This window comes from Symphalangus syndactylus, chromosome 23 (genome assembly GCF_028878055.3).
Source record: "Symphalangus syndactylus isolate Jambi chromosome 23, NHGRI_mSymSyn1-v2.1_pri, whole genome shotgun sequence".
Lineage (NCBI taxonomy): Eukaryota > Metazoa > Chordata > Mammalia > Primates > Hylobatidae > Symphalangus > Symphalangus syndactylus.
The window spans coordinates 34,794,836-34,818,760 of NC_072445.2; the positions used below are offsets into that span (position 1 = coordinate 34,794,836).

General features: G+C 34.6%; 2 protein-coding genes across 2 annotated transcripts; both read left to right on the forward strand.

Annotated features, from left to right (window-relative positions):
- The first annotated feature begins 3,340 nt into the window (after nucleotides 1-3,340).
- LOC129473127 (olfactory receptor 4A16-like) lies at nucleotides 3,341-4,405 on the forward strand. The gene has a single exon (XM_063632815.1). The coding sequence runs from the start codon at nucleotides 3,341-3,343 to the stop codon at nucleotides 4,403-4,405; it is 1,065 nt and encodes a 354-aa protein (XP_063488885.1).
- Nucleotides 4,406-22,476: 18,071 nt separating this feature from the next.
- On the forward strand, nucleotides 22,477-23,502 carry LOC129473790 (olfactory receptor 4A15-like). Its single transcript, XM_055264715.2, has one exon. The coding sequence runs from the start codon at nucleotides 22,558-22,560 to the stop codon at nucleotides 23,500-23,502; it is 945 nt and encodes a 314-aa protein (XP_055120690.2). The 5' UTR covers nucleotides 22,477-22,557.
- Nucleotides 23,503-23,925: the final 423 nt, after the last annotated feature.

Genomic DNA, 23,925 nt, shown 5'->3' on the forward strand with positions numbered 1-23,925 from the left:
TAAAAATAATACCAGCAAACATACTAGTAGATGTATATGCTCAGGAATGGATCTAGTCTACTGTCATTTAAATAGATTTATAAAACTGTGACTGTGAAATCTAATATTATAGAGTTTTTTATTATTATGGAATTTCATCTTTTGGAAATGTCTTGTTAGAAATCTGTGTTCAATTATTGTTTTTCTAGAAAAATATTAACAGTTTATATTTAGCATTTAGCAATTTACATTGAAAGCCTAGTAATGGTATCTTTCAGTTTCTAAAGTATTCCTTTTTTAATTACTTAAACTATAGAGGATAGTTTACATACCCTATTTTTTACAAGTAAACATTTAAATTGCCAAAATAATTATCGTGTTGAAATGTAGTTCTGATGATGGAAGAGGGAAAAGGCACTAAACCTTGCAGCAAGTAAGGTGTGAATAAATAACAGGATTGGCTATAGACTACATTATTCCCTTGTGTTCTTCAGCAGGTCTGTCTCTATCAGTCTATAGCTTCAACAGTCACAGAACTTTGTTATCAGCTGGAAGTGGTAGCGTGAATGTGAAATGTGCGTCACAGCTGGCTTCTAGAGACAGCTCTAACTCTCCCTGCACACGTCCTCTTACACTGCCAGATCTATGTAAATGGAATCATCCTGTCTACATTTGAAGTTTAGTAATTCTGCAGTTTTCCTCAGCAGTGAATAAGCAGAAAGTCTGGGAATTTATCTCTACTTGTCCCATTGTTTTCTGTAATTGGTTTGTTCTTAACCATCAGATCTAGGGACTTTGAGAAACAATGTGTTTTGTATTCTTTTGAATTTTCTCTTTCTTTCTTTTTCTTTTCTTTTCTTTTTTTTTTTTTTTTGAGGTCTGGTCTGTTTTTGTTATCTCTACCCCAAGAAGCATCCTGAGTCACCCCAGGGACCCACTGGAGGTTGCACTTCCAGTATTTCCACACAGAAAGAATCATTTTGAAGAAGATTTTTTAAAATACCAGCCTCACTTAACTATCCCATTAATCTTCTTGTTGCTTGTGGATACCCACTTGTTAACTACAATTTCTCTGTTTTCTGATTTTAGCCTTCTTTTCATTTCCTGAGCTCTCACAAATGGTGGGCCCAGTTAATTTTTTTTACCGTAATTCTGCTTGTGTCTCATCAAGCTACATTCCGTCACAGGTAAAATTACTACTCACATAATTAAATCATTATTTTATAAGACATACAATTTTATTGTGTGCCCCCAAAAGGCTTTCCTGAAATATAGGTATTCTATCATTTTCTTCCTGAACTATGTCTACAAATCTTTTCAAGTTGACAAAGATCTATATGATATGCCCTGTTTCTGTGTTCACAGTGAATCATTGAAGAACACTAATAATAGCTATCATTTATTGAGCTCTAACCACGTGTCAGCCAGTGTTCTTGGCATTTTGCTTTGTTGTAATAAAACAAGAACTCTATGAGGTAAGGACTATTGTTATCTCCATTCTAAAAATCATAAAACTGAGGCACAGAGAGTTTTAATAAGTGCCCCAAAGTCACATGGTAAGCGGTAATGGTGAAGCTGAGATTGCAGCAGAGGCAGTGTGGCTCCAGGGTCCACATTATTAACCACAGTGCTGCACCCTCTCTCCAAATAAGTCTTGGTTCTTAAATAAGGAAACACTGAGTAGAAAATTTATAGTCATTATTTGCTCACTGTATTTATGAAATCCCATGTACCACAGGCTAACATTTTTCAAGTAGGTGTAATATGCCTGGTAATTACTTAATTATAAAAATATGAAAAATAAATAATTGTCAGCAGAATAGTATAAGGTAGGGCTGCACTAATAAGTAGAGAATTTTATATATATTATATACATTATATTTAATAAGTATAAGGTACGGCTGCACTATCATAGGTAGTTTGACTGGAGAGGATTTTGGGTTCATCTAGTTCAATCCCGTTGTGTTTTCCAGTGAGCAAATTGAGACAGATGTGTGAGGGTAATTACATTTAGAAAATGACTCAAGCCCTTTGGGAGGTGGAGGCAGGTGGATCATGAGGTCAGGAGATTGAGACCATTCTGGCCAACATGGTGAAACCCCATCTCTACTAAAGATACAAAAATTAGCCCGGTATGGTGGCTCACACCTGTAGTCCCAGCTACTCAGGAGGCTGAGGCAGGAGAATAACTTGGAACCAGGAGGTGCAGGTTGCAGTGAGCCGAGATAGTGCCACTGCACTCCAGCCTGGGTGAGAGAGTGAGACTCCATCTTAAAAAAAATAAATAAAAAATAAAAATTAAAAATAAAACGACTCAAACCCATGCCTTATTACAAAGACCTTGGAGTTTCTCCTTCAGCATTTTTTTTTTAATCTGGATGCTGAGGTTGTATTTTTGAACACTCAGTACCTGAACAGCATTATAAATAAAACCATCTTTCACCATTCTTTACCTCTCTTTTCACTGTATATTTTCTCCTCTCTCAATATCTAGCTCACCCCATGAGTTCTGCCAAAAAATCAAACAAAATACCCCACTAGTTGCTGATGTAGTAGCTGGTGACAGGGATGACTTAATTTAGTTCAGTTTAAACCTATGCTGCAAATTAGAATAGTAAATGTGTTAGGAATTGTGGTATAGGCAAGGATGTAATGGAGAGAATTACAGCTCCCTAGAAATTGAACAGTCAGAGATTTTAAGGTTATTTATACTGGTGAAAGTCCAGTGTCTTGAAATTTAATGAGAGATAAAGAAAAGTGATTATTCTTTGAGACACAGAGGTCTGAATGTTTAACATTGGAATGTCATAGCACTGTGTGAGATATTTCAGAAGAGGTTAATTTTGTTGCTACACAGGTTAAATTGTAAGGATATTACAACTACTACAAATGTGAAGGACTGAGTCTATGTTAATTTAGTTATTTCAAGTTTATAACTTATAACAAGTTTATAAGAGTAAGTTTCTTGAGAGCAGGAAACCATTCCCTGTCCATCAAAGCTGATTGGTGTGCAAAAAAGTAACATATTTTAAATAAGAAGTTATTAAAGTATGAATGATAGTTTCACCTTTAACTACTTTTCTGTTCAGAACACCCACTAAGACTTAGAGATAGATCATTTACCTGTTGGCTGAAAACAAAGTCTTCTGAAGAATATAGAATTTTCAAGGGAAGATATATTGGATGAGGAACTCAATAGATACTTAGTAAATGTTTATTGAGTATAAATGACTATTGAAGATATAATGATGTAGATGAGCGCTGTGACATAATGGATGTATTCATATTCCTGTTCACTATTTCATTACAGGTCCTGTTTTCCTAAGCTCTCAATTCTGATATAAGCTTGAAAGAAGAGTAAATGAGACTGAGTAACAATGTTACAGAATTTGTCCTCCTAGGCCTCACTCAGGATCCTGATGTACAAAAAGCATTATTTGTCATGGTTTTACTCATATACATTGTGACAATGATGGGAAACCTCCTCATTGGGGTGACTACTATTGGCAGCCCCTCCTTGGGCTCCCCAATGTACTTCTTCCTTGCCTACTTGTCACTTATAGATGCCACATATTCCACTGCCATGTCACCCAAATTGATGACAGACTTACTCTGTGATAAAATCACTATTTCCTTGTCAGCTTGCATGGGTCAGCTCTTCATAGAACACTTACTTGGTGGTGCAGAGGTCTTCCTTCTAGTGGTGGTGGCCTATGATTGCTATGTGGCCATCTCTAAGCCACTGCACTATTTGAACATCATGAGTCGACAGGTTTGCATCCTTCTGTTGGTGGTGGCCGTGGTTGGAGGTTTTGTGCATTCTGTGGTTCAAATTGTCTTTGTGTACAATCTACCATTCTGTGGCCCCAATGTCATTGACAACTTTGTCTGTGACATGTACCCATTATTAGAACTGGCATGCACTGACACCTACTTTATAGGCCTCACTGTTGTTGCCAATGGTGGAACAATTTGTATGGTCGTCTTTACCTTTCTGCTAATCTCCTATGGAATCATCCTAAACTCCCTTAAAACTTATAGTCAGGAAGGGAGGCGTAAAGCCCTGTCTACCTGCATCTCCCGCATCATCGTGGTTGTCCTCTTTTTTGTTCCCTGTATTTTCATGTATGTTAGACCTGTTTCCAACTTTCCCTTTGATAAATTCACGACTGTGTTTTATACAATTATCACACCCATGTTGAATCCTTTAATATATACATTGAGAAATTCAGAGATGAAAAATGCTATGAAAAAACTCTGGCGTAAAAATGTAAGTATAGTTAGAATAAGATTATCTCCCACCCTGAACATGTTTGTTACTAGTTCTAAGGCAACAAATAGTAAATTCTATTTGGATAATGCAGTCAATTCAACAGATTCTGTAGGGATGCTTCTCTCTATCTACATAAAGCCATCAGAAAAGTAGAATAAATTATCCACTGAGACTAGACTCAATCTAATAGAGAAATTCTGGAGAATGAATAAGTCACAGGTGTTTGTCTTCGTATAAGTAAAAATAAAACCAAGCTCACCTTGTAACTTTATTTTTCTCAGTTTATATTGAAATAGGAATTAGAAAAAAGTGACATATTCTTTTCAAAAGAGAAAACACGAGCCACCTCCGTAGATGTACTTTTACTCAAATTCATGAGAAAGCAATTTGGTTAATACTTAGAACAAATTTCTGGGGCCAAGAGGGTGGTTTTTAAATCTTATTGTTTATTATTCTATCGGAAAAGCAGCAGTTTTCTGTATTATTATTTTTGTTTTAAGATTACTTCCATTCCTCAGATCATGTCTATGCATTTCCAGTTCAGGGTATTTGGATGACAGTTGATATTGTCTTTAATTACACTATTGGCTGTGTGCGGTGGCTCATGCCTGTATCCCAGCACTTTGAGAGGCTGAGGTAGGTGGATCACGAGGTCAGGAGTTCAAGACCAGCCTGGCCAAGATGGTAAAACACTGTCTCTACTAAAAATACAAAAATTAGCTGAGCATGGTGGTGGGTGCCTGTAATCCCAGCTACTTGGGAGGCTGAGGTAAAGAATTGCTCCTCCACCTGGGAGGTGGAGGTTGCAGTGAGCCAAGATTGTAAAGATACTACTTAAACATGATTTGTTGTGGTATAAGCAAAAGTTTGGTTTTCAATTTCATGTTAAAAAACAAGTTTTTCTCAGTGTGCAGCCACCTAAGGACATCAGAAAACAAGAAGAAGATTGAATTGCTTTCATTGTGATATAGAACATTGTCTATTCTTTGTAAAAGTTAATTTTTTGAAATAAATTTTATTATGTATGTTGAAAATATAGAAGATGATGTTATGGGATACATGTAGAGAATAAAAAGGTTACTATTGTGAAGCAAATTAATATATGCATCAACTAAAATACTCACTTTTTGTGGAAAAGCAGATAACATCTACTCATTTAGCATGAATACCAATAGAGTACAATTTTATTACCTATAGTCCTCACGTTGTACATTAGTCAGAGGATATAAAGTAACAGAAGCAGAAATGAAGTAACAGAAACAAGTCTAGAGACATAATGTACAAGAATTTACTTTTCTAAATAAAAAAATATTTTATAATGTTTATTACTTTAAAATTTTATAATTTGTATGCATATCAAATTGCATGTGAAATTCAGAATATTGTCAATTTAATTGAAACTACCTGTGTGTAGCACCCTGATGCCATTCCTCTGCTTCTCCCAGAGATAAACTCTTGCTAAACTTTTTGTTAATCATAGTTAAAATAGGTTAACTACGTATGTACTTTTCCCTAAAAGGTATTGTTTAGATTTTCATATTCCTTCCTTTGTTAAAATTGGAGAATCGCTTGAACCCGAGAGGCAGAGGTTGCAGTGAGCCGGGATCACACCACTGCACCCCAGCCTGGGTGACAGAGCAAGACTCCGTCTCAAAAAAAAAAAAAAAAAAGGTATACATTAGGGAATGGCTAAATTGAGCTATTTAACATCTGCATTACCTTATCTAGTTAGCATTTTTTGTGAAGAAAACACTTAAAATCTACTCTCTTAGCAACTTCCAAGAATACAATACATTGTTACTAACTATAGTGACCATGTTGTACAATAAATCTCTTGAATTTATTCCCCCTATACAATTGAAATTTTGTATTCTTTGACCAAAATCTCCCCAAACCCCCTGGTAACCATTATTCCACTTCCTACCATTATGAGTTCAACTTTTTTGGATTCCATATATAAGTGAGAGTGTGTGGTATTTGTCTTTCTATGCCTGGGTTACTTCGCTTAACACAATGTCCTCCAGGTTCATCCACATTGTCACAAATGACAGGATTTCCTTCCTTTTAAAGGCTAAAGAGTATTCATTGAGTATATATACACCGAATTTTCTTTATCCATTTATGCACTGATGGACACTTAAGTTGATTCTGTATCTTGGCTATTGTGAATAATGCTGCAGTGAATGTAGTTGTGCATGTATCTCTTTTACATAGTGATTTTTTTTCCTTTTTTTTTTTTTTTTGAGGCTTGTACTCTTGTTGCCCAGGCTGGAGTGCAATGGCATGATCTCAGCTCACTGCAATCTATGCCTCCTGGGTTCAAGCAATTATCCTGCCATAGCCTCCTGTATTTTTATTAAAGGTGGGGTTTTGCCAAGTTGCCAGGTTCATCTCAAACACCTGACCTCAAGTGATCCACCTGCCATGACCTCCCAAAGTGCTGGGATTACAGGTGTGAGCCACTGTACCCGACATACTGATTTTCTTTCTAAAAAATATATACCTAGTAATGGGATTGCTGGGTCATATGATAGTTTTAATTTTTGAGAACTCTTCATACTGTTTTCCATAATAGCTGTACTAATTTGCATTACTAGCAACAGTGTGCAAGGGTTCCCTGTTCTCCACATCCTCACCAACATTTACTGTCTTTTGTCTTTTTGATAATAGTCAGTGTAACAGGTGTGAGATAATATTTAATTGTGGTTTTAATTTGCATTCCTCTGATGATTAATGATTTTGAGATTTTTAAATATACATATTGTTCATTTTTATGTCTTGTTTAGAGAAATGCTTACTCAGATCGGATATGGTTTGGCTACGTCCCTATTCAAGTCTCATCTTGAATTCCCACATGTTGTGGGACGGACCTAGTGGAAGTTAATTGAATCATGGGGGCAAGTCTTTCTCCTGCTGTTCTCAGGATAGTGAATAAGCCTCATGAGATCTGATGGTTTTATAAAGAGGAATTTCCCTGCGCAAGCTCTCAGAAACCTTGTCTGCTGCCGTTTATGTAAGACATGACTTGTTCCTCCTTGCCTTCCACGGTGATTGTGAGGCTTCCACAGCTATATGGAACTGTAAGTCCATTAAACCTCTTTCTTTTGTAAATTACCCAGTCTTGGGTATATCTTTATCAGCAGTGTAAAAACAGGCTAATAGAGTAAATTGGTACCAGGAGTGGGGCCCTGCTGAATAGATACCCAAAAATGTGGAAGTGGGCTTTGGAACTGGGTAACTGGCAGAGGTTGTAACAGTTTGGAGGGCTCAGAAGAAGACAGAAAAACATGGGAAAGATTGAAACTCCCTAGAGACTTGTTGAATGGCTTAGACCAAAATGCTGATAATGGTATAGACAGTGAAATCCAGGCTGTGGTGGTCTCAGATGGAGATGAGGAATTTGTTGGGGACTGGAGCAAAGGTGACTCTTGTTATGTTTTAGCAAAGACACTGGTGGCATTTTGCCCTTGCTCTAGAGATTTGCTGAACTTTGAACTTGGGAGAAATGATGTAGGGTATCTGGCAGAGGAAATTTTTAAGCAGCAAAGCATTCAAGGGGTGACCTGGATGCTGTTAAAGGCATTCATTTTATAAAGGAAACAGAGCATAAATGTTTGGAAAATTTTCAGACTTACAATGTGACAGAAAAGAAAATCCCATTTTCTGAGGAGAAATTTAAGCCAGCTGCTGAAATTTGCATAAGTAATGAGAAGCTGAATGTTAATCACTAAGCCAACATGGAAAATGTCTCTGGGACATCTCGGAGACCTTTGCAGCAGCCACTCCTAACACAGGCCTGGAGGCCTAGAAAAAAAAAAAAAAAAGGTTTCATGGGCCTGGCCCAGGCTTCTTCTGCTGTGTGCAGTCTAGGGACTTGGTGCCCTGTGTCTCAGCTGCTCCAGCCATGACTAAAAGGGGCCAAGGTACAGCTTGGGACATGTTTTCAGAGGGTGCAAGCCCCAAGACTTGGCAGCTTCCCCATGGTTTTGAGCCTGCAGGTGCACAGAAGTCAAGAAATGGGATTTGGGAACCTCTGCCTAGATTTCAGAGAATGTATGGAAATGCCTAAATGTCCAGGCAGAAGTTTGCTGCAGGGCAGGGCAGCTCATGGAGTACCTCTGTTAGAACAGGGTAGTAGGAAAATATGCAGTTGGAGCCTTGACTCAGAGTCCTCACTTGGAGGAGCTGTGGAACCGTGAGAAGAGGGCCACTGTCCTCCAGACCCCAGAATGGTAGATCCACTGACAGCTTGCACCATGTGCCTATAAAACCTGCAGACACTCAACACCAGCTAGTAAAGACAGCCAGGAGGGAGGCTGTAGCCTGCAAAGCCACAGGGTCAGAGCTGCCCAAGACCATGGGAACCCACCTCTTGCATCAGCATGACATAGATGTGAAACAAGGAGTCAAAGGAGATCATTTTGGAGTCTTAAGATTTCACTGTTCTTCTGGATTTCAGACTTGCATGGGGCTTGTAGCCCCTTTGTTTTGGCCAAGTTCTTCCGTTTGGAATGGATGTATTTACCCAAGGCCTGTAGCCCCACTGTATCTCAGAAGTAACTAATTTGCTTTTGATTTTACAGGCTCATGGGTGGAAGGGACTTGCCTTGTCTCGGATGAAATTTGGACTGTGAAGTTTGAGTTGATGCTGAAATGAGTTAAGACTTTGGGAGACTTTTGGGAAGGCATGATTGGTTCTGAAATGTGAGGACACGAGATTTGGGATGGGCCTTGGGTGCAATGATATGGTTTAGATGTGTCCCCATTCAAATCTCATCTTGAATTGCCATGTGTTGTGGGAAGGACCCAGTGGGAGGTAATTGAATCATGGTGGCAAGTCTCTCCTGTGGTATTCTCATGATAGTGAATAAGTCTCACAAGATCTGATAGTCTTATACATAGGAGTTCCCCTGCAAAAGCTCTCTCTCTTTGCCTGCTGCCATTCATATAAGACATGACTTGCTCCTCCCTGCCTTCCACCATGATCGTGATGCCTCCACAGCCATGTGGAACTGTAAGTCCATTAAACCCTTTTCTTTTTTAAATTGCCCAGTCTCAAGTATGTCTTTATCAGCAGCATGACAACAAATACAAGATCCTTTGCCTATTATTTATTTGTGTTATTTTTCTTTCTATTGATTTGTTTGAGTTCCTTATATATTTTGGATATTAAGCTTTTATCGGATATATGGTTTGCAAATATTTTTCTTCTATTCTGTAGGTTGTCTTTTCACACTGTTAATTGTTCCCTTTCTTTACAGAAGGTTTTCAGTTCAATGTAATCCCATTTATCTATTCATTGCTTTTGGTTGCCTGTGCTTTTAGGTTCATATCCAAAAAATTATTGTCCAGAGCAGTGTCATGGAGATTTCCCCCTGTTTTCTTCAATAGTTGTATAGTTTCCAGTCTTACATTTAAGTCTTTATTGTCTTTATTCCATTTTGAGTTGACTTTTGTACATGATATGAGATAAAGGTCTAATTTCATTCTTCTGCATGTGGCTAACTAGGTGTCCCAATGCCAGTTATTAAAAGCACTGTCTTTTTTCTATTTTGTGTTCTTGGCACCTTTATCAAAAACCAATTGATTGTATGGCTGATTTATTTCTGGGCTCTCTGCTTTGTTCCACTCGTCTATGGAAACTTGCTGTTTTGATTACTATACCTTTATAGCATATTTTGAGAATAGAAACTTCTTAATGTAGTAAAGTTTCTCAGTCCTTATATGTATAGTTAGCCCTTCTATATCTTACTTAAGAAGTCCTTCTCTGTCATATGGCCAGCAAAATACCATTTTATATTGTTTTCTAAAGATTGTAAAATTGTGCAATTTTTAATTTTCAATTTTAATTCACAGAATATTAATTTTTGTGTACACTATGAAGTACATGTTCAGTTTTATTATACTCTTAATGTAGATACTTGGCTGTCTAAGCATCATTTATTAGTCAATCCTTTCACATAAGTTTTCATCTATGTCTGAGTCTAGTTCTAGTTTATCCTGGTCAACTAATTCGTTTATTTCTTACCTTGTTTATTGCTATAACTGGATAATAACTGTTTGAGTCTGAGAGGGCATCTCATAACATTTGTCTTTTTTAAAAAATTAAGTGATTTAACTTTCTTTGTCCTTTGTTTCTCCATATACATCTGGTTCATGTTATATACAGCTTGTCATGTTAAAAAAATTGCTGTTGGGATATTTCTTGAAATTGCATTGATGCTATCAATAAATTTGGGAAGAAATGACATCTTTGTAATATTAAACCTTTCTACTCATAAATATAAGTTTGCATTCAGATCAGTCTTTTTTAATGGTCTTAAATTTTGAAAAATTTTATAAAAAGTTGTTCTTTCATATCTTTCAATAAATTTCTTCTAGATATTTTTGTTGCTCCTTGCAACAGCCTTACTGAACATAGATTTTACTAATATTTGTGAGCTGCATTATGTAAGCAAACTGGTATCACTTTAAATTAACAATTTACATTCATTTTGTTAATCGATACTTTACCATTGATACTCCTTTTATAAATTTAATTTTCATATACTTTAATTTCATTGGCATGTTCAAAATCTTTTTATTGAGAAAAATTTGGAAATTAAACAAAATTTTTTTCAGTTTTTATGGTGTCAAAGTTTTATACTTTTTATATTAATGATATTTGTCAATCTGATTTTATTAGAGTTTTTGTAATTCAAGATTACTTAACAATTCATAAATATTCTCTTCTAGTTCACTTAATTTTTTAATATTTAAAACTTGGAGTATACATATATTTAGGTGTGTGGGGAGATTTTAGAGAAAAAGATAATGTGTGTTTTTGTATGTGTACATGTGTATAAAGATTTAAAACTATTTTTCAAATGGTTTTCTCTTGCCCTAAAACCAATTTTTAAAACACATATATTAAAAAGTCCAAACTGCTTCTCTAATCTAGTATGACCTGTTTGTCATACTTAATGTCTAAATATTTATATATCTATGTCTAAAGTATCTCTTTTGATTAACTGATTATTCCTAAGCCAGTATCCCACTATTTTAGTTCATGTAAATAGATTTTTATATCTGATAATAGGCCTATCACTGAATACTCTTATTAAGCAACATTTTAACATTAATATTTGAATAATTTTACAAGATTGCAGAAACCTATGAGGCTTTTGACTGACAATATATAAATATATAATTAATTTGAAAAATAATTGACATCTGAATGCATTGAATCATTCTATCTGGCAACATGAAAAGTGTCTCTGTTTATTTAGGTTGTTGAGATACCTTGCTAATTCTTTTTTTGTATTTATCATATTAGTATTTCACATTTTTTGTCTCTGATTATATTTTGTAATTTGGGTTACATAAATGAAAGGTATCCTTTCCACATCATACTTTCGAGACGATTATTGTGTCTTACATTCAAGAAAGTTTAATCTTGAATTCAGGCACTGTACTGAACTCTTATTTAATGTAATAGATTTTTAGTTAACACCTTTGGATTTGCTAAATAAAACATATCGACTCAGTAATTTTTCTAATGCTTTATATCGTATTTCTCATTATATTAGTATGTGTTAATTGAGATAAAAATGAGATAATTATTGGGAAGAGGAAAACTTGATGATTTTTAGCTTCAATGGTATGCCTGTGGTATTTCCCTTAAAAAATGTGCTCATTAAAAATTGTCACCCCCACCTATATTTCAGTATCCTGACAGGAACAGACACCACTCTTCAGAGGAACAACTGAAGGCTATTTATGAGGAGATTTCAGAGTTAACAACTTTTTTTTAAAAATCGTGAAATACCCAGGACTAGCAACAGTGGGAAGTCATGATCATCACTGGCTCTGAAAGGGCAAGAGGGGAAATTTGTTCCAGAACTTGGTGATAGCTATAGCAGAGGAGGAGAGATCACTGGCAAGGAGATATGACTTGGTTAAAGAGACTGGAAATTTCCAAACCATGCCCCACAAGGAAAAGTGCTTTGTATGAGTTAGGTTGCTAGAGCTGAAAACACAGTGGAAACATTAGAAGTGGATCTGTAGAAGAAAATGTAGTGTATTCATAGCAGTTCATCCTTTTTTGCTCCTACCATCCACTTTTGGCTTTTGGCCAGGAAGTAAAACTCTGTCCCTAACACAAGGAACATACTAAATCCTTTCAGCTTCCCTATCATGAATTGATTTCAAATTATACATACTCCCACCACAAACCAAATTGAAATATGAACCACCAATGGTATTATTTGAAGTAACTATAAATAGAATTACCATTCAACCCAGCAATCCCACTACTGGGTATATGCCCAAAGGAATATAAATGATTCTGCCATAAAGACACATGCATGCCTGTGTTCATCACAGCACTATTCACAATAGCCAAGACATGGAATCAACCTAGATGCACACCAATGGTAGACTGGATAAAGAAAATGTGGTATATTTGTTAATAATTTTGGTAGCAAATATGATGTACTGCAGGAAAAAAAAGAAAATGCGGTACATGTACACCATGGAATATGATGCAGCCATAAAAAGGGATGAGAACATGACCTTTCTAGCAACATGGATGGAGCTGGAAGTTATTATTCTAAGCAGGAACAGAATCAGAATACTGTATTTCCTCTCTTATAATTGGGAGCTAAACAATGAGAAAACACAGATACAAAGAGGAGGACTACAGACACTGAGGCTTACTTGAGAGTGGAGATTGGGAGGAGAGAAAAGATGAGGAAAAAATACCTTTAAATAATATGCATATTACCTGGGTGATGAAATAATCTGTACTTCAAACTCCCGTGACACTGAGTTTACCCATATAACAAGCCTGCACATATACCACTGAACCTAAAATAAAAGTCATAATAAAAAATAAATTAAGAGACTTGCTAAGAAGAAAGACAGTATGGCTAATACACAGGGTAAAAAACATAAGTCAATAAATACTTTGCTTCAGACACTGGATTTATTGGAAAAAGGCTTTAAGTAAATTATTTTAAATATATTCAAAGAACTAAAAATAAGTGCATGTAAAAGACCTAAAAGAAAGAACTGTAGAACTGTGAGACAAAACTGAATTATTTATGTCAATAAAGATATAAAAACAAAACCTACAGTTGAAAGTACACTATCTGAAATTAAAAATGTACTAAAGGTGCTCAATGCAGATTTGAGCAAATAGAAAAAAGAGTCAGTGAAGTTCAATATCGGTCATTGAAATTATCCAGTTAAGGGACAGAAAGAGAAAGAATATGGAAAAATTGACAGATTCCAAGAAACCTATGGGACAATCCTAAGCATATCAACATACACATAATGAAAGCCGAAAAGTAAGAAGATAAAAGATATGAGTTAAAAATACTTGAAAAAAGAATGACTAAAAATTGATGAAAAGCATTTATGTACACATCCAGTAAGCTCAACAAACTCTAAGTGGAATAAACTTAAAGAGATCACACAGCTGCTAGATACATCATAAACTGTGAAGACCAAAGACAAAGAGAAAAATATTTATATTTTTGAGACAGGATCTCATTCTGTCACTCAGCCTGGGGAGTAGTGGTGTAATCATGGCTCACTGCAGTCTCAACCTTCTAGGCTCAAGTGATCACCCTGACTTAGCTACCAGAGTAGCTGGGACTAAAGATGACTACCACCATGCCTGGATAATTTTTGTATATTCTGTAGAGACAAAGTTTTGCCATGTTGCCCAGGCTAGTCTGGAACTCCCGAGATCAAGGGATCCACCTAACTTAGCTTCCCAAAATGCTGGGATTACAGATGTGAGTCACCACACTCATCTGAGAATCTTAATGTAGAAAGAAAGAAGCAACTTATCACCTACAAGATATTATCAATAAAATTAACAGCCAATATCTCATCAGAAATGATGGATGGCAGATAGAAATGGGGTGACATTTGAAAGTGCTGAAAGAAAAAAAAACACTATCTTCAAAAATTATCCATTATGTAAAATCATACTTTATAAATGAAGAAAAGAATAATATATTTCCAGATAGACAAAAATTCAGAATAATTATAACTAGTAGACTTGCTCTATAAGATACAAAAGGTTGTCTTTTAGGGTGAAATGAAAAGGCACTATTTAGAGTATCCTAAATCCCCATAAAGAAACAAAGTTCACTGGTAAAGATAACTACATAGGCAAACATAAAATACAGTATAAATGTATTTTTCTTTAAAATCTTTTCCTTCTATCTGATTTAACTGCGTAAACGATAAGTAGAAATAGATTTAATGCTCTTATAATGTATACAAATATAATTTGTATGACAATAACAGCACAAAAGAGGAGGAAAGGGAATGGAGCTTTATAAAAGCACAAATTTTATTTATTGAGATATAACTGACACATCATAAAATTAAACATTTTAAAGTAGATAACTCAATGATTTTTAGTATGTTCAAAAGTTCTGCAACTATCTCTACTATCTAATTCTGGAACATTTCTTTATCCCATAAAAAATTTTATTAGCAATTAATAGTCACTGCATTCCACCCTCATGCCCTGGCAGCCACGAATCTATTTTCTTTCTCTGTGGATTTACTTACTGTAGCTGTTTCATATAAATAGAATTATACAATATGTACAGCATATGTACTTGTACTTGGTTTCTTTCACTTGGTGTAATGCTTTTAAGATTCATCAGTGTTTTTGCAAGAGTCAATACTTTCTTTTTTATGGGTCAGTAACAAGCCATTGTATGGATATGACACATTTTATTTATCTATTCATCAGCTGATAGGCATTTGGGTTATTTCTATTTTTTAGCTATTGTGAATAATACCATAATAAACTTTTGTTTACAGTTTATCTGGCATATATTTTTATTTATCTTGTGTGTATACCCAGCAATGGAATTTCTGGATGATATATTACTGCTGTGCTTAAATATTTAATTATTCATTTTTAAAATTGACAAATATATTAATGGTCTACATGATGTTTTGATAGATGTATGCATTATGGAATGGATAAATACAGTGAATTAATATTCCTTACCTCACAAAGTCACACTTTTCTTTGTGTGATGAGAATTTACTACTCTCTTAGCATTTTTAGGTATATAATACACTGTTATTAACTATAGTCATTATGTTGTACAATAGATATCTGGAACTTATTTCTCTTATTTAACTGAAAGTTTTGGTCTACATTTAACTTTTTGAGGAACTGTCCACCTGTTTTTCAAAGTGACTGCACCCTTGTACAATCTTACCTGCAATGTATGTATCAGTATTCAATCTTTCCATATCCTCAGAGACACCTGTTATTGTCTGTCTTTTTCATTTTAGACATCTCAGTGTGTGTGTGAAACAATAATTTCATATGATTTTGACTGGAAATTTTCTAATGTATAATGATGTTAAGCATTTTTTCTTGTGCTTGTCAGTTGTTTGTATATTTTTCTTGGGGAAATATCTATTCTAAACTTTTGTCTACCTTTAAAAACTAATTGAGTTGTAGGACCTCCCTTATCATATATATGGCTTGCAAATACTTTCTCCCATTGTTTAAGTTGTACTTTTTGATGGTATGTTTTGAAATTCAACAATTTTTAATTTTGATAATGTGCTACTTGTCTACTTATCTTTTTATTATTTATGCTTTTGGGCATTTCTTAAAAATCATGCCTAACATGAAGTCATTACGATTTAATCTATTTTATCCAGATATTAGATGTTTTCAGCTTTTACATTTAGGTCTTTTATTCATTTGGAGTTAATTCTGTGTATAGTGTGAGGTAAGAATCCAGCTTCCTTCTTTTATGTGTGGATATTCAATTGTTTCATCATCATTTCTTGAAAAGACTCTTTTCCGCCTTCAATTTGCCTTGACACCCTTGTCAAAAATGAGTTGACAATAAATGCCAGGGTTTGTTTCAATTGTCAGTTCTGTTCCACTGATCCATGCATCTAACCTAATGTTGGTATCATACTGTCTTGATGACTGTGGTTTATGGTAGTAGGAAAACCAGGAAGTTCTTTTTCAAGATTGTTTTGGATATTTTGGACATTATACAACATGACCTTTTACTCCTAAATATTTCAACATGTATATCCTGTAAGAACAAAGACATTGACTTGCATAAACAGAGAATTATCAAATTAAGTAAAATCCAAACAACACTATTACCCATTATACATCGGTATTCAAATAGCACCAACTAAATAGTTTTCTTTTACTTTTTTTTCCATTTAGAGACAGGTTCTCCCTATTTTGCCCAGGCTGAGATTGAACTCACAATTTTCCTGCCTTAACCTCCAGAGAAGCTGGGACTACAGGCATGTGACTCCACCCTGGACCCAATAATGTTTTCTATAGAAATTTTTTTGGGAGTTCAGCATCAAATCTAGAGTTATACATTAAATTTACTTGATATTATGCTTTATTTTAACCTGAACAGATTTCTAGTACTTCTTTAATTTTTTATTACATTAATATTTTGAGGAACATCTCCCATTTGCTTTGCAGAATATCTTTCCATCTGAATCTAATAATTTCCTTATTTTGAGACCAAACTTATCCCTACCTGTCAGGCATGGTACATCCCAGCTTATCTTTGCCTGCATCAAATTACTGATTGAATTAAGCATACAAAGATTCAAACTGTTTACCTTGATTAGGACATCTTTGAGGCCACCCCTACCTCAAAATTTTCTATAATACTGGCTTTTGATGCAATTATGTTCATGTTAATATCTCTCTCTGTCCATTGCTTTGTTACAGGTGTTATTCCCTAGAGCACGCACCAACAAATTCTGCATACTAATATAGCAGAAACGACTTTTTTGGGAACTCAACTTACACAGTTTTGTAAATGTTCTTTGCTCTTGGTTCTCTCAGTGGGGGTCATGAATTGAATTGTTATGATTCTCCTTTTCTGGTTTCTTCTTACCAGAGCTTTCTATGGAGTTACATTGATTTATGTCTTCTGTTCATTTTGAAGTGCTGAAGTAAGGCTCTGTATAGATAGAGGAAGAATTAAGGTTTTTGGGTGTCTTCTAAGATTTTTAGTTCTTAGGTGGCTTCTTTATAATTTTTTTGCATAGCACAACATTTAAGTGAGGAAGGAAGAATTAGAATACCTTTAGATTTTGTCATACTTCTTTGTTTCCTCAGGACTTTAATTTCTTCTTTTAAGTTCTTTACTTTCCTTTACCAGGAAGTCATCCAAAAGTACCTTTCCTTGCTACTCATCATCATATCCCTGAGAAGTGATGCCTTTTGGAGAATATCATTGTAGGTACTGCATATTTTCATTATTTTCCTCTGCTCAACATCCTGCTATATCAGACATCAGACCCCTTTCATTAATGATATTGAAATTAGTGTGACACAATTTTGTGGGTGATTCCGGCTGTACTCCATCTCCTTTGGGCTTCCTACTTCCCTCTCCTGTTCTCTACAGTCTCTTCAGGGTTCCCTCACCTTCCTCTCTGTTTGGAGCTGCAGAGATTTCTATGCTGGGATTTGATGTTTATTTTTCTATTTAGAGGTAATTTGAGATTCATAGTATCCTTAGTGTCAGTTATGCTGTATATCCTAGTTATGTGTGATATTATGTACATGCTGTGTTTTGTGTATTGAATGTTTTATTGGAGGATATGTAGAGAGATTCTGACTTCAGCAGCTGCCATCATTATATAAAAGACACCTGAATATCAACTGTCAAATATTTCTGTATTTAATTTTATTTTTTCTTGTCTTATTTCATAATTTTAAAATTATACGTCTTAAATACTAGGTTCTGCAGTTGTTTTTAAGGAAGATGTTTCCCCCTCTGGACAAAATTTCTGAGATGGGTTTGATGTGTGGGTGTTATCTCATCTGTGTTAGATTGAAACTTCTGGTAAGTTGATTAGCAATAATCTTGTGCTATTCTCATTAGGTATGTTTGCCATACACAAAGCCTTAAGCTTTCCATTTAATTCCAGTGCCTTCTTAGAGTGGAGAATTTCAAATATATACTTATTAATCAGAAGCAAAGGAATCTTGTTCATGCAACTTTATGTCTTTGTTTTTAATAAGAGACTTGCTCTTTGATGTTGCAATGCTATTTTTTGCACTTAATTATCCTAAAGTAATTGTCCAGGAAAACCTTCTAAAAATATAGAATGCCCTGGAAAGATCATCTGAGAGGGCTCTGTTCTCTGGGGCATGATTCCTCAGTGAATTAATTTGGAATAAGCAGCCTTGAGGAAAAACAGTTTGAACGACTCAGTGAAATATTTTGTTGTTCATTGTTGATTAAGTCATATCTTCTCTTACCTGGGAGGTGAGTTCTCCTCAGGTATTAATGTTACTGTCAAATGTAAAATAAAAGCCATTACCTTATTAGACATGAACCATATTAAAGCAGTCATATGAACATATGAGTGCTTTTAAAATATTCAAAACAAAGCCCAGTTTTTAGATTATCTTTGTGCACTATTGACTAAGAATGCACTATTGATGAAGAATGACTAAGAATGCTAAGTTTCTGTAGATCTTGTACCTATTGACTAAGAATGCTATAAAAGCTTCAATCCATCCATGAGATCAGTAAACATAATAATGAGGTTTTAAATTTTTTAATTTTAATATATATTTTCTCAATGACAAGTTTCTAATATGGTGATTTGTCAGTCATATCAACTGCTTATTCCTGAAACCAACTCAGGATGACCCCATAATCCAAAGAAAAATGTTTACAAAAGTTGAAGAAGATGATCATGCTTTGTTCAGGCAAAAGGAGATACATCCCTGTGTGACAAAACATTTGCACCTTTTGTGACCATGTGGCCTCTTCTTTTCTTTGCAGTCATGCCTGGATTAAAAGGGTGTCAATCCTGACTTATCTTCTTCAAACTAGGCAGTAATCTTCTAAGACCAAAGGAAAAACTGCAGAAGCCTGGATTTGGAACAAGTGACCAAGGAGGAAATAGAAAACCCAGGTAACAAATTTACAAAAACATTTTTACTGCTATTATGATAGGGGCAAAATTGACTTTATTTGAATGAGTTTTGTATCTTTCTTAAAAAGTAGGTTTTATCATTTAATCTCAAGTGTTTTATGCCAGAACCTCTAAGAATAAGACAGCATACACATTTTCTTCATTTTATGGAATATTATTATAATAAATACAATGGCAATAATTTTCTCCAAATTTTTAATTGGAATTGTTTAATTACGTATTGAAATACAGAAAATGCATAGCACGACATAACAATATAACATGACTATATTCAGTATTTATAATGACTTCATTTAGATTGCTTTATACAATTTAGAGAATACAACAATCATTATCTTACATCTCAATACATTGTTAATAATAATAAGGATTGCCATAATTCTTTATATTTTTACCTTGTATATAGTATTTTTAAATGTCCTGATATTTTATTTGTGTCAGTATTTTTTATTATGGTAAAATACACGTAACACATTGTTGTGTAACCATGATCACCGCTCATCTCCAAACCTTTTCATCATCCTAAACTGAAACTCCATATCCATCAAACCATAATTTTTCCTTATCCCCTGCCCTTAGCCCCTGGTAACCAGTGTTGTGGTGCCCTATAAAGGTGCCTTATAAAAGTGAGATCATAACATATTTGTCGTTTTCGTGTCTTGATTAGCATGTCTTCAAGGTTCCCTCAGATTTTACCATTATCACAATTTCACTGCTTTTTAAGGTTGAATAATATCCCATTGTATGTGTATACTACAATTTGTTTATTCATTCTTTAATTGATGGGCATTTAAGTTGTTTCCATCTGTTGGCTATTGTGAATAATTCTGCTATGAACATCAGTGTCCAAATATTTGTTTCGATCTGTGATTTCTATTCTTTCGTGCATATGCCCCAAATAACATTCACATTACCACGTGAAAATTCACCATCTGTCTTTCTCCGTAGCTCTTTGACATGTATCATTAAAACTAATTTAATCTGAAGTATCTTTTTGTAGTTTAGGGGATCAACTGGGTACATAACAGGATGTGTCCAGTTTTACTCACTACATTTTTAAAACACTGAAAATAAGGGCATATTAATGTAATTAACTCACAGGCAGAAGTTGATATTGACATTTTCCCTAAGTTTCTGTAGATCTTGTACCTAATGGAATTCATAACTTCTTTTTCCATAGACACTAAATGACCCTTTCTAATAAGGTATATGTGTAGGTCCATAAATTTACCTAGTCACCAGACTTTTCAGAACACGAGTTTTCATATTTTGTAAAAATTGTTATTGTGGGATACCTATCATGGATTCACGTTTTTTGAGTATTTCTTAAATGATTTGCTCTTTCTCATTGAATATGTTAAGATATTTGAAGAATCATACAAATGTTTGAATCAGATATATATTTTTCATAAAATATAATATTGATAAAATACAGAATTTGGAATCATTCAAACTGATAATTTTCAATAGAATAATAGTAATGCTCCTAAGAACATTTTAGAAACAAATATTTATTGAGGACTTGAAATGCTATAAACAAATAAGTGTTATAAGTACAAAAAGGTCAACAGGAGAGATTGTCCTACTGGAAGTTATCTCTAAAGTTTAAAATCTGATTTTTTCATTTTTCTTTGGCCTAAATGTATAAAGATTCCTAGAAGCAAGTGCTGACACAGATGCTGAGTTACCTTCCAGGCGACCTCCTGAGTGACAGCTCTGGGAATCTGATATTCTTCTATTCTCAACTCATTCAGGTCCCTCAACCAAAATGCTTACCAATATTTCATTCAGCTTATGGCCTTTACTTATTTCCATCTGCCTTTGCTAAGTTATCTCTTATTTTATTTATGTCTATGCTTTTACTCTTTCTCTGATGTTTGAGTATGTCTTGGCTTGCCTTGATGCATAAAGGATAGAATAATCTGACCATCACAAATGAACATCACTAACACAGAGCATATTTCAAATAATCCTGCTAATACAAACTTGTATATATGACACATAAAATTGGACCTGGATCACATCTGAAATGCCCAACAGATGATTTGATTTATTTTACTCAAGTGAGAATGAATATCTTATATTTGGCATAATTTCAAATAGCCACAAGCTAATAATATGAAAAAACCCTTATGTATTGATTACTTCAATAATCAAATAATCTTTAGCACATACAAAGCCTGATTTATATAAAAATGGTCTACCAGCAAAAATGTCATCATGTTGTTTAGGATACATGTGTCAATGATAAGAATCCAGAAACTCATTTATCTGGAAGGATCATTAGATTTGCAATAAGGAATTATACGGTGGGATGTGATTTTCCCGAGATGACTAAACTAAAAATCAACTAATATTTTCAGATTTTTTGTATAGAATTATTTCTACTACACCATGATTTTGCCTGGAGTCTTTATTTTTACATTGTGAATTATTCCGTAATTAGCCATCATCAGTCTTAAACAAATGTGAAAAGTGGGAAAAATGTCTACGCAGTGCCCCTGCACTTCGATTTGTATTACCTGTTTATTTTTTCCTGTAATGACCTAGGTTGCAATAGATCAAAATTCAGTGTGTGTGTGTGTGTGTGTGTGTGTGTGTATTGTGTGTTTTCAAATAAAACATTTATTTCATTGGACCTTCATGGCTGGGAAGATTTTAATACATTTATTTCCATGCACTTGCTCTCTGAGCTTTGAAATTCAGTTTAATTAAATAAAATTTAATAAACATTTAGTGAGCACTCACAATGTGTCTGGTTCTTTGAGTGAGTTATTCCTGGATTCTAGGAGCTCACAGTAGAGTGTTTCAGAGTGGCAAATATCTAAACATTAGACTGTAATTTTATGCTCCGTATACTGGGTACTAATTTACATAAACATATAAGTAAAGTCAACACATATAAGACTGTTTTCTTGATAGATCATGGAAGGAAAAATCCTTTTGAGGAAAAGAAAAGGAGAAATACTATATAAATGTCAAAAATCTAGTCTTTTTAAGAGACATTCTCTAGGAATATCTCTATTTTGAGGTATAATAGACATACCTCACATATATATATCCACTCACACATACTTCCAGTTAGAACCCTGAAACCTTGTCATTGTGGTTAAAGCAATAAATTTTGTAAAAATGAAAAGGATAATTGTGGGAGGAGACTCTAAACACTCCTTTTCTAATGAGCTGCTCTGTGTGGTCAGGGGAATCATGGCTGAGTAAGGCATTACATTTTTGACACGGAGCTTCTGACAAATAATCTCTAATTTATCATTGACCCTTTTGTTTATAGGCTCTGACAGCTTAGTCCAATACCTTCAGAAGAACACATGGAAAATAGGAAACATGTGACTGAATTCATCCTCTTGGGGCTCACACAGATCCCTGAGGGCCAAAAAGTTTTATTTGTCACATTCTTACTCATCTACATTGTGACGATAATGGGCAACCTGCTTATCATGGTGACCATCATGGCCAGCCAGTCCCTGGGTTCCCCCATGTACTTTTTTCTGGCTTCTTTATCATTTATAGATACCATCTATTCTACTGCCATTGCTCCCAAAATGATTGTTGACTTGCTCTCTGAGAAAAAGACCATTTCCTTTCAGGGTTGTATGGCTCAACTTTTTATGGATCATTTATTTGCTGGTGCTGAAGTCATTCTTCTAGTGGTAATGGCCTACAACCGATACGTGGCCATCTGTAAGCCTCTTCATTATTTGATCATCATGAATCGTCGAGTCTGTGTTCTCATGCTGTTGGTGGCCTGGATTGGAGGCTTTCTTCACTCATTGGTTCAATTTCTCTTTATTTATCAGCTCCCTTTCTGTGGACCCAATGTCATTGACAGCTTCCTGTGTGATTTGTACTCCTTATTGAAACTTGCTTGCACAATTACCTATGTCATTGGACTTTCTATGATAGCTAATGGAGGAGTGATTTGTACTGTTACCTTCTTTACTCTCCTGCTTTCCTATGGGGTCATATTACACTCTCTTAAGACTCAGAGTTTTGAAGGGAAGCGCAAAGCTTTCTACACCTGTGCGTCCCACATCGCTGTGGTCATTTTATTCTTTGTCCCCTGCATCTTCCTGTTTGCAAGGCCCAACTCCACCTTTCCCATTGATAAATCCATGACTGTGGTTTTAACTTTTATAACTCCCATGTTGAGCCCACTGATCTATACCCTGAGGAATGCAGAAATGAAAAGTGCCATGAGGAAACTTTGGAGTAAAAAAGTAAGTTTAGCTGGAAAAAGGCTGTATCCCTCATGAGAATATGACATTCATTCTTTCACAGAAGCAAGGAATAATTTCACTATTCTATCGGATTACATTTCTGTTATCATTCTCTTTTAGTTATTTAGCTTACTTATTCTGAAGTAGTCATATAAATTAATATTTATCTAAGTAAAATATGTTAAGCCCATTACAGACAAAGATTAACAGTGTATACTTTTTTAAATCATACCGTGTTAAGATTCTTTAGTAGATAATAATATTTAGTTTTATTTCAAGTTCTTTTTAATTTTAAAAATCATTTATTTTTCTTTTGTATTTAGTTTAAATTGAAGATAATTGGATATATTTATGGAGTACAATGTGATGTTCTGATCAATGTATACGTTATAGAAATATTTAATCAATCTAATGAATATATCTATCCCTCCCCAACATTGTTTTTTAATTTTTTTTGTG

What these genes read in the sequence shown, in the direction of transcription:
- LOC129473127 (XM_063632815.1), top strand. Translation starts at nt 3,341, where the DNA reads ATGAGACTGAGTAACAATGTTACAGAATTTGTCCTCCTAGGCCTCACT.
- LOC129473790 (XM_055264715.2), top strand. Translation starts at nt 22,558, where the DNA reads ATGGAAAATAGGAAACATGTGACTGAATTCATCCTCTTGGGGCTCACA.